General features: G+C 37.1%; 1 protein-coding gene across 1 annotated transcript; it reads right to left on the bottom strand.

The window, feature by feature from the left end:
• Positions 1-571: 571 nt before the first annotated feature.
• On the bottom strand, positions 572-11,841 carry LOC127435974 (inhibitory synaptic factor 1-like). Its single transcript, XM_051689829.1, has 2 exons — positions 10,663-11,841; positions 572-2,230 (listed from the first exon to the last, which is right to left on the bottom strand). Exons 1-2 carry the CDS (start codon positions 10,807-10,809, stop codon positions 1,628-1,630), a joined length of 750 nt encoding a protein of 249 aa, XP_051545789.1. The 5' UTR covers positions 10,810-11,841; the 3' UTR covers positions 572-1,627.
• Positions 11,842-12,081: the final 240 nt, after the last annotated feature.

Genomic DNA, 12,081 nt, shown 5'->3' with positions numbered 1-12,081 from the left:
GAAAACACCCAGCAAACCACCTGAGCAAATAGTGTTGTCAGAGAAAAAAACTCTTGCAGTGCGCTGCAGAGAGAAGCCAGATAATCGGCTACCTGATAACAAGTCAGAGAACCAATCGACTTACGCCATGCGAGCTGATTGGCTTAACATGTCAGATGTGAGCGAGCGATTGGTTAACAGATAACAAGTCAAAGAACCTATCAGCTTTCACCAAATGGAGTTGCATGGCTGAACTTTGGTCATTTACCATGTATAGTAGTTTACCGTCAAGGGTTATATTGGGCGGAACAGTCCGGAAGAGCGTTCCAGTACTTCCAATTCAAAAATAAAAAATATTGGCAGTTTGTTCATCACTTCATTCTATTTCCTGCAGGCAGGCTGCAGTTCAGTTTTTTTTATTTTTTTTATGCATTCCGTCTCCTTTTAGCGAGTGTCCTCACTCAAAACACCTTTAAACCCTGTTAGGGTTATATTTTTGCACTGATTTACAGCATACATCCAACACACTGGAACACTTTCATTGGTTAATGTCCTGATGAGAGGGAAATTATTCCAAAATTAAGTGTCTGCTACACAGTTTCATCCATCAATTTATTAAGAATGTAACTGGGTTTTCAGAAATAACAGCCTAATTTTGAAGCACATTATTTATATTACAGTAACTCTTTAGGGAAGTGTACCATCCACTTAATTTAACTGTATCTATTTACTGTGCACTGTGGGTGTGACCGAAACAATTCTCACTTGTTAGGGGGCCTGGAATGGTTTTAATGTTCTGTAGAGATACATGATTATTTTGATATTGACATAATGCCTAATAATGAATCGAAACACTATAAATTGTTCCTTGTAAACTCCATGAGAACAGAAAGAGATTAATTCATTATTAACAAGGAATGCATTAAAATAAGAATCGACTAAAATATTTCATAAATACAGATTGCACAGTTTAAAATCGTTTAAAATATTGGTTCCCAACTGGTGGGTCGCAACCAAAAATGGGTCACAGGTCTGTTTTAATAGAGTCACGGACAGTAGGAAAGAAAAATTGTTAAATGCAAATAATCGTGCATTGTTAGGATAGCAATAAATTGGTATATCAACCATCGAATAGGAAGAGGAAAGGGGGTCCTGGGTAGCTCAGCAAGTATTGATGCTGACTACCACCCCTGGAGTCACGAATTCAAATCCAGGCGTGCCGAGTGACTCCAGCCAGGTCTCCTAAGCAAACAAATTGGCCCGGTTGCTAGGGAGGGTATGCACGGACTGACGGTCTCAGAAGTGGAGGCAACTGAGACTTGTCTTCTGCCACCCGGATTGAGGTGAGTAACCGCGCCACCACGAGGACTTACTAAGTAGTGGGATTTGGGCATTCCAAATTGGGAGAAAAGGGGATAAAAAAATACAAAAATAAGGAAGAGGAAACGCTTAGCATATCTTTTGTTGTTGATGTCAAATGTTGTGTGTACTAGGCCTATCAATTACTAATTTCAATGTTTGATTTTAAGGACTTTTTGCTTTTGTAAAATAAACAATGGAACTGAGTTGGTAACTGAAGTATCCTGAAGCAAAACCAGTTGAGAACCAGTGATTTAAAACAAAAAAGTTTGGGATGCTTGTAGAAGGTTTAGTTTTTATTGTCACTTGAAGGCCTTTGCTTGGCTGGAATGTAAGGAAAGTGTGTTTGTGTGCTTTTATCTGAAACAGTTTGGGTACTGCAACTACGAAGGGCTATTTTCTTTGAGTCCGGACTAGAATAAGTCTTGCGAGTGGATCTTGGTGTCAGAAACCGTGTAGGTGAAGATGAAAACACAGAATCGGTGGACGAAAGCCTTGATGATCTCAAACCACCTCTATCTTCATTATAATCATCATCACAGCATAATGCATGGTACGTCTTATCATAGTATTGGATCCTTCTCCCAGATCCAAAGAGCCAGGAGGCTTTTGGACTGTTTGGGGCCCTTAACGGTCCATTCAGGGCAGGTAGGTCTCCACAGCTTCGTCGGAAGAGGTCTAATTCTCGATTCTTAACTGTGGTTGTGTTCCGGACTGTGTCTAGCAGAGGATTGTGACATAAGCGGCTGAGGTCATGGTTGCCGGATAACGTCTCAGTATGGAAGAGGTCACCCAATGATCTCCCATGATCCTCACTGCAGCACACCAGCGACAGGTCATCTTCTAGGTCAAGGTCAATATCAGATGTCAGTTTGTCAATCTGAGCCACAACCTGAGTGGAAAGAGAGAAAGTCAAATAAACATGAGAAAGCCCTTATAACAATAACTGATATTAAGATAATAATATATAATACAAATTTAGAAACTGTGAAGAAATAAAGGTACTTCAATGGTTCTTTACAACACCATAGGTTAAAGGTGCTACTGTAAAAGCGACCAATATATTAAGGACTGCCAATTTAAGTTAATTTAGTGTGATTAAATATATATATAAAAAATAATGTGTTAAAAAATTAACGCATGTTTCAAGAGCCATACATAAATTCTGTAATTAAAGTACATATTTTCTTACTATCGGAGCAATTCAAGCTTGAAATACATCCAACTTTGTGTTTTTACAGGCAGTCAGTGCGGCCACAGAATGAAAGCCAGTCACACAGGACGCATTCTCGACAGCTGGACGAAGCACAACAGAATGCAGAGATCTCGAAAAATTATTTTTAAAGTGTCAACTACTTTTAACTGGACACAGCTTTCTAAAAATGCAACGTTTATGATGCTGAAAACCAGTGAGTTTTTACTATAGAAATGTTTGTATGTTTCTGTGCATAAGCCATAAATTAATAATAAATATACATTTCTCCTTTCCATCTTTATCTATTTTCCTTGCACCCACTGGCATCACAATATTTAATATCTGTTTGTGCTGAAGTGAATTTGTCCTCATGCTGTTCCGGTAACTGCATCTTACATAAAATCTCAACCATATGCTTATCAATATTCCTCCTCTTGCTTTACCTTGCTCAAGACTGATGCACACAATAGAGGCAAAAAACAAAGCACAGGAGGAACAATCATACAGATGGAGGCCTCTTTGATCAAAAAGTCTGTCTGTAAATGTAATCAGAATTTGAATATGATATGTGTGTGATGAGCATATATGGGCATGTATGATGCAGTTGCTGCAAAGATTTAAACCCTTTTCCCAACACATGGCTTTCCTCTATAGCTCATTAAGAGCATCTTGTCAATATTACACAGCTGAATAAGTTATTTATGATTCAGTTATGTTTTATTTGTTTAAATCCTTTGGATTTTGAAGATAAAAGAACTGCCTTTGAATTCAAATGTAAGTTACTGACGGTGGCTTGTTCTGTTATTCAGTGCCTTTGATTCTGATCAGTGCTTTATTGGTGCCAAATGCACTTTTTCAAAAGTTGTTCTGTTGTGAGTAGTGTTAGGGTGTAACTAACTAAAAGTAGCAACACAACCGAATTACAGTAACTAATGTGAAAATAGCTCAGCTGTTTTTAAAACAGAGTAGTTTTTCCAGTAACAAGCTACTTTTCACAACAAGTAATGGTGTAGCGCAACAAAAAAAATTATTGTGCACAGTTTTAGAGCCAAGCAAACTGAGGTAATAAAATGTCCCTGATTAGGTGTTGATTTAGGGTAAGGATGTCTGTTTTGTTCACTTCTCATTTATCTTTTAGGACACTATTTGGTAGGTTTAGGTTAAAGTGTAAGGTTAGGGAGATACGTTTTACTCATTAACCCTCCTATGTTATTGAAAAAGGGCACCTCCCTTTGGTATTCGTGGTCATTTTTGACTGGAAGGGTCAGATGTGTAACCTTTTTTTTTTGTGATGATGATGATGATAATGATACCACTTCTTCTTCCCTGAAGTAGGAACAATAAAATTATGCATTTCTTTTGGGGTTTTATTCTATTTTGATCTTATTTACATGTAAAGTAACAGCCAGTAGATAGACCTACTGTGTAGTCTGATGGCTTGTTGTAACCTAATTTTATATTTTATCACAAGATATACATTTGGATATATATTTAGACATTATCAAACTATTATTTGTCAAAGTTTAGCATTTTAAATTGATTTGAAGTGTCAGTTTTTGCAGTTCATTATGCTTGCAATCAAACCTGACGATGGTATTACAAAAAGAAGACATAGAATAAGTATTTTTCCACCAATCATTTATTTCAAACATAAATTTTGACCATGAATACCAAATTCCAACATTTTTTTTTTTGTATGTTCAGATGGCAAATGGAGGAAAAGTCACCAAGTTTTATACTGCTTAGATAAAACCATTTTTATTACATGAGGAAAATTTATTTCGGTCAAAAATGACCGAATACCATAGGAGGGTTAAAGCATCCATCTAATATTCACTTTAAAAACACTGTCTAATTACAGCATAATTTCACTCATTTTTCCCAATGCAGACTAGCAAGGACTGCACAAACATTTCATACTGTATTTGTGAATTTATCCAAACCTGCCAAGTATGATAAGCACTGTGCTCAGAGCTAGAGTTATGAGAGAGACTCCACTGAAAGGATCCTGTCTCACGTGGGCCCGTGCTGTGCTTCCAGACACTTCATGTTTAATGCATTCCTTCCATGCACATGCTCACTGATCAGATATCAGAGTGCTGCTCGACAGGGTAGTGAGTCCACCTGATGAAATTTATATATTTTGGAGAGTGGTATGAGACAAGAAAGAGACTTGCTCACCTTGCAAAAAAAAAAAAAAAAAAAAAGAAACTGACATTTGGAAACTCCCTAGCAGTTATTGCAAAATATAATCATAAATCAAATTGCTACCCAGATAGCCCAGGTACATCTCTGTGATGTCTGTTTTAGATCTTTTCATCTGAAAAGCATCACAATCTAATTAATCTGCTAAACATTTTAAAAAGATCAGATTTACATACATTCTAAATCATAAACATCTAAAAAAAATCTGCTGAATATTTTATTGACTTCCGAGACATTCTTATTGACATATGTCTTACAGACGTATTGCAGATGAGCAAACAACTTATGTTTTCCAGATGTAAACACACACATTAACGTCTGGTGTGATGTACTTGTATTATCAGGGTAGTGCTCCTGATGTGTGTTGGACACTAAAACTGCCACAAGGGTGTATATTTTGCTCCAAAATCAAATGAAAAAAAAAAATATATATATATATATTTATTATTATTATTATTATTATTATTATTATTTTGAATTCCAGTAATGAGAATGATATTTTTTTCACATTAAGTACTGCAAATCATTACGCATAATCATTTTAATCACATAATCACATATTATAAGTTATTATAAATGGAATAATAATTTTTTCTTTCTTTCTTGATTTTGGGGTGAAAAATATTCTTGAGAGGCCTTTTCAAAAGTGCATTAGGCTTTCAGTTTGGTGCCTGAACACTTTTATAATTAAACTACCAATTATATAAGAGCAGAGCACTTCCTTAAAGAAATAGTGCACCCAAAATTTTTAATTCACTCATTATTTACTCACCCTCATGCCATCCCAGATGTGCATGACTGTCTTTCTTTAGCAGAACACAAATGAAGATTTTTTTAGAAGAATATCTCAGCTCTTTAGGTCTTTAAAATGCAAGTGAATGGGTGCCAAATATTTGAAGCTCCAAAAAGCACATATAGCCAGCTATCATAAAAGTAATTCATACGACTGCAGTGGATTAATGAATGTCTTCTGAAGTGAAATGCTAGGTGTGTGTAAGAAATATATAAATCAAAATTCACGAAGGGATCAAAGACACATCTGGATCAAAGACAGCTGGATATTGCGAGTCATCTTTCCTACTCGTATCACTCTGCAATCTCTACAAGTAAGCTAATAAAGTAATTTCAACTCAAATCAATGTTTAATGTTCATTTATTTATTTATTTGGTTTGCAGTCTTGTATAAGCTGGATAATGAGTAGTCAGATGGTCATTTTTGCTAAATTAACACCAACTCAAAAAATGGTGCAATTCAGTTGTTTCTAGAGATTCTGCAATTCCTTTCTTCTCACATAATTTTCAAGGCAAATTAATATTTCATGTCCATTTATTTATTTATGTGGCATGTCAGTGTAATAAGCAGGATAATGAACAGTCAGCCAGTCATTATCGCTAAATAAACCCCTTCAGGGTAATACAAGACATGTTGGGGATTATTTTGCTAACTGTACATTATTCCTTACTTAACAGAAGTTACAGAAATGATCTATAACAGAACTTCTATTATAAATACAGTAAATACCATTAAAAGTATCCATGCTGTATCTGGTATTGAAACACAAAAGGTTGAAAGTCCATTTAGGTATTGTTCTGATCTACAATCTAAATCTAATCAGGTGGCTGGTGCAGCGAATCCCATATACCATTCTAAAAGTTACAAGCCACCTCAGTCTTTTTTTTTCCAATTTGTCTTCCTTGCAGAACCCAGAGTCTTGAAGTCTAATAATTGCCAAACCCTCCCAGAAGGCCTTTAAAAAGAGAGCATTAGGAACAAAGTGTGAGTCTGAAAAAGAATCTGACCAATTTAAACTTTTCTAGGAGGAAGCCTGATTTAAAGCAGTAAGATACAGACACATCACCACCCTCCTGGCTACTTTAGCTATTGATTTTTACCTGCAGTCTGACTGGAGATTTCAAAACATCTTATGCAAAGCGAGTTTCTATCCTCATGCATTAGGCATTATGTATTGCTGACATACTCATGTATTTGCCCTGAAAATAATAATATCCATATACATAATCATAAAATAAATTTTCATTAACATACATCACCATTACTGTTTACCAGTGTTGTGGGGAGCTAGATGTTATCAAAATAGTGTACAGTAATTAGCTTTTTCCAACCAGTTTTGTCATGTTATTGTTTAATAGTTATAGTATACAGAAATGTCCAACTGTAGTCCAGTGAATAAGAGACAGCTGAAAGACAGATGAGCGTGTGGCAAAACTAATAAGCATAACAAGATGTCAGTAGTAACAATAAGGCTCTGCTGCAAGGCTTGATTGACAGATGGAGGTGCTAACTCAGGCAAGAGCGGTAGAGCTAACAGTAATGCCTAAACTTGGCCAAGGAGACAAACGAGACAACTCCAGAGGAGCTGTGACTGAGATGAAGAGACAAATGCCAGTCCAGGACACTCATAGACTCGGGGACAGTAATGAGGCGAGAGGTTAATTAAGTAAATGTCCTCTCACATAAGACTGAAAGCTGCCACCCAACACAAAGGGAGATAACCACAAAAGAGACAAGATGTTGACAGGTGAGAAGATAAGGAAATCGGATTTTGTGATGCTTCTGTGCATGTCGGCTCATTGTCTGATTCGCCGGCTGATAATTAGGCATCACAGATGACATCTTGCTTGTGTGGGATGTCACGGCGTATGTAGGCGGGGGAGTTATCCTGCAAGTCTTTCCCCTTGTTAATTTATCTGTCGGTTACTGTTTGGGTGACAAGCTGTCTAATGAACAGCCCCTGTGTTGACGTATCATTGGGACATAGCTTGTGACCTTGTGTGTGTCTGTTTATAAGCTGTACACATTGTGTTTGTGTCTACTGATTTGTGCATATATAGTTAGTAATCATTTAGTAGTAGCTTTAAGAACAGAAACTACGTAAGAGTGCAAACACAACCGCAAATACTATGTTACAGTACATACTTAGAGGCCAAAGTGTACTCTGGTTTACCCCATGCCACTATGCCCCACGCACCGTGCACATGGCGTAAATTTTGTCATTACCCAGTTTTTCTAGACACACGAACAGTCAAACGTGTGGCTGTGCCACCATTTACACTTGTGCCTCCCATTGACGGTACTAAAAAAAGCATCACAAAGCATTCAAGTTAGCATGTGTCGAACGCATCCATATGGGCTAGCAATTAAATGAGTATACTTGGAAGGCCTGAATGCTTGACCGTACACGAGATGAAATGACACAGGGAAAAACGAAGGACACTCTAGCCTTAATTTGTTTTTGCAATACTGTGGCGATAACAAACTTGAGTACTCAAAGGGGCAATAGAAATACCTTCAAATGCCTCTGCAATTAAACTGGATTTGTTACCATTCAGGTAGCCAGATAGTTTGCTCAACAAGATTTTCTCCAAATTGTCGCTCTGCTATGACATTAGTTCTCAAGGCCATAAGATAAGGGTTGTTCTTTACTTTCTGTCTTTTTTTTTTAAATTTTGGATATGTTTCCCTAACAATTGCATGCTTGAGGAAGTCTTGAGAAATAATTTACAACACTGAATACTGTAATAATTATTTATAAATATTTCTCAATGCCAAGAGTCATGGTCAATGGTACTGGAAACTATTGGAGCACCTAGCCACTCATCTTATGGTAATGTGTTTATTATAAGCTGCCGCCAAGCAGTTTAATATTAACAGTTGTCAGTACCATTTAACATTACACTGATAGGCTAGGAAATTCACACTAAAATAACAACATACCTAATGGTGACATTTCTTATTTCTTATAATTGTGTGTAATTGTTGTTACTAAGTAATTTAAAAAATAGTTAACCATGGTTTTACTACAGTAATATAGACCTTTTCCACACTCTGGGTTTTGGAATGCGGAAGTAAACGTTTGCAGGGTAAACTTCGACAGCGTTGAATGGGAGTGAATGGGAGATCACTGCAAATATTATTTTCCCTTACCCATTTTCTCCAAGACCAAAAGAAAAAATCCACTATTACGTTTGAATGACTTTCCAGAAGAGGAAAAAAATAGAGAGCGGTGGATAAAGACAGTCAGATGGGAGAAGAAGCCAAATTGACTGTCACTCTCTCAGCAGCTGTAATAGAAACCCCATCGCAGCTGTGGTAATTCAGTTTTTAAAACTAATTCCAGGGTAATATAACACAAAGAATAATGTTATGAACTTACACTCAATATATTAAAAAAATTATCATATAAAAAGGTTTGCTAGATTTACGCTGATACATAAGGCAGAAACGCGTCATCACAGTCTGTGAAAAAGGCCCATTGTAGTAGTAACCATGGTTAATTGTGTAGTAACTGGTTTAACTATATACCATGGTTAAACTATAGTTACTGTAGTGAAAACATAGTTCATTTTTGTAAGGATAAACAAAACAGAAGTCTAATAATTTTCTGTTTAGGCTCACAAATGTAAAAAAAAAAAAAAAAAAAGACGAATTATGACTAAAAATTGTTTTTTTAATTACCGATTTTATCCCAAGAAATCACAAAAAAATACATTTAATAGAAGTATCAGTATTGGTATCGTTATCGACGTTACTGGACTTGAAATTATTGGTATCGGATGGAAATGAAAATAAGTGGTATCGGCCATCCCTAGTGCACACGCATGGTGTAGGGGGTGTGTGAGAGAGAGAAATGAGTGAAAGATTTTGAGAGAGAATTGTTCGTTAGCTTCGTGTAGTCTATTACCTGTTGTATGGTCAAGAATAAATCTCACTACTGCTCATGTTCATAAACAGTGATTGTTACAGTATTATAGTAGCATATGTTATATTACAAGGTGATGTTATGCTTAGAATTTAAAAAAAAAATGTTTGCAGAAACCTGCTCAAACTCATTAAAAATAGGTTTTTACACAGTGTATTAAACTATTCCATCCCAGATTTGTATGATTTTATTTCTTCTGCAGAACACAAGCAAATATTTTTAGAAGAATATCTCAGCTCTCTAAGACCATACAATGCAAGTGAATGGTGGCCAGAACTTTGAATCTCCATAAGCACATTAAGGCAGTATTAAAGTAATCCATAAGACTCCAGTGGTTTAATCAATGTCTTCTGAAGCGAAATGATAGGTGTGGTGAGAAACAGATCAATATTTAAGTCATTTTTACACTTTCACTTCCACAGTCATCTTCTTTTGTTTTTTTTTGTGTTTTTGGTTTTTTTGACAATTTGCATTCTTCTTGCATATAGCCACCTACTGGTTGGGGCTGGTCAAAGGTGGAGATTTATAGTAAAATATTTATCTGTTTCTCACCCGCACCCACAGTCATCATATCACTTCAGAAGACATTGCATGGATTTAACCACTGGAGTTTTATGGATTACTTTTATGCTGCCTTTATGTACTTTTTGGACCTTTTCAGTTCTGGTCACCATTTACTTGCATTGTGAGGACCTACAGAGCTGAAAAATTATTCTAAAAACCTTTATTTGTGTTCTGCAGAAGAAAGAAAGTCATACACATCTGGGATGGCATGAGGGTAAGTAAATGATGAGAGAATTTTCATTTTTGGGTGAACTATCCCTTTAATAAAGTCTATTTGTTTGTGCCATTGCAATGTGCAGCCCTTAAAATCCCATGCACATATAAAAATGCACCTCCCACTGCAACACCCCCAACTTAAATCATCTTCCCACGGTCCTGGTAGTTCTGAATGTAGAAGACAGTTGCCCGCTAATGCTAAGAATTCAAGAATTCATTCGTTGCAATCCCTGCTCTTCGCTGCCCTGGATGGCCAGGGAGTTTGCCCAGAGCAGGACCATAATGCCAACACCAGCAGATGCTTAAATTGTGCACAATCAATAAGTATTAATTCAGTATTCAAGTTAGTATTCATTTGACGGAAGTGGTCCTGACTTATCTATCCCTTTAACATTCAAAACAGCCCTAAAGAGTGTCCTTTACCTCCCGGAGTTCTTTCGCCACGTCCTTGAGCTCGGTGAGAACTTCCTCCAGCTGCTCCATGACCATCTTAATGTGCCTGCGGATCTCTGCTCTCCGGTCAAGGCTCTGGCTCAGGTCAAGGGGTCCTAGCAGTGTGCAGTGAAACATCCTTCAAATGGGGACGACAGCAGCAGCGGCAGCCAGGAGGAAGGGACCGGACTCTGGGCTTCATATCTGAAGACCCCCACAGTGATGTCTGGCCCTATATGAATGAGAGACCTATTCTCATGTCCGAACATCTTAAAACTAGTTGTTTGGGGAACTTCTGAGGTATGAAACTCAAAAGGTTCAAAATCATTCAGTCTAAGAACATCTAGTATCTCAAAATTCAAAGGGAAAACTTTCAAAAAGGAAGAAGTCATCAACAAAATAGAAAGTTTTCAGCAGATATACCCCAACAAAATCTGTTCTCAGTGATGCTTTGATCTTTTCTGTGCAATATTAAAATGAAGTCAACTTGTTTAAATTTTTAACAAGAAAGAACCTTTGTCTTTAAGGCAGACAGAAAATGAGAGTTTTCTATTTTGAGAGTTTCTTGGTGTTCCAGTCCTACCGAGATGTCAATCCATCACCTTATGTGGGATATCTGTCAGTCATTTCATAAGTTCTCTGCAAATAACTGCATTTATTCAAAATCTTATACCATAAATTGTATTTTTCATTGAAGAGCAATCTTTATCAGTAAAAGAGCCATCAGTATTTGATGTGAAGAAAATATATATCCAGAAAGTGGGCTGAGTATTGTAAGAGAAAGTCACATTGGCAATCCAAGAGAGAGTTGGCAGAAAACAAACGCATGCTGTAAGACACCTGAGAGGACGAGCCAAAAATTGCTTCTCCCAAAAGCAATCCTGATAGATCCCATCACTCTGAGAAAAGGAGAGTTCTGGACATCCAGTTCAGATCACCCATCACTGAAATCATGTAGAATTTCAGTAGCTTTCCTTCAGTAGCACCTTATGGCTTTTCTGGCTTCAGTCCAGGTTTGAATGCCATTCGGGTTTATTGCTGCTCCATATGTCTATAAAAAGCTTCTGCAGAGTTCGCCAGGCTTTTTCTTGTACTCCCTCTGTTTTCCCTTGGCGTGTAGCATATCTTGTACCCTATCGGAGCATGCTCAGATAACACTAGAGATGGATACACGCTTAACACCTCTGTTGCAATCTCGTCTTCTATCAGTCATTTAATGCTCAAGCATTCATTCTTAGGGAACCTCTCCTCCCTCTCTCCCTCCCTCCCTCCCTCTCTCTCTCTCTCTCTCTCTCACACACACTTCCACATTCACTCACCCTCAAACACACAATGATTTCTTATCTTCCCCTTTACACATTCTCTTGCATTACTCTTCCATCCTCTTTAAGAGTTACTACTGCACACAAA

The sequence above is a fragment of the Myxocyprinus asiaticus genome, chromosome 46 (genome assembly GCF_019703515.2).
Source record: "Myxocyprinus asiaticus isolate MX2 ecotype Aquarium Trade chromosome 46, UBuf_Myxa_2, whole genome shotgun sequence".
Taxonomy (NCBI): Eukaryota; Metazoa; Chordata; class Actinopteri; order Cypriniformes; family Catostomidae; genus Myxocyprinus; species Myxocyprinus asiaticus.
The sequence above is the reverse complement of the archived record's forward strand: the minus strand, read 5'-3'. Positions and strand labels throughout refer to the sequence as shown.

Bases quoted from the DNA above. Each gene is read 5' to 3' on its own strand.
- LOC127435974 (XM_051689829.1), bottom strand. From the start codon at position 10,809: ATGTTTCACTGCACACTGCTAGGACCCCTTGACCTGAGCCAGAGCCTT. The intron at 2,231-10,662 runs GTAAAGGACACT...CTTTCCACTCAG, and splicing joins TGGCGAAAGAACTCCGGGAG to GTTGTGGCTCAGATTGACAA.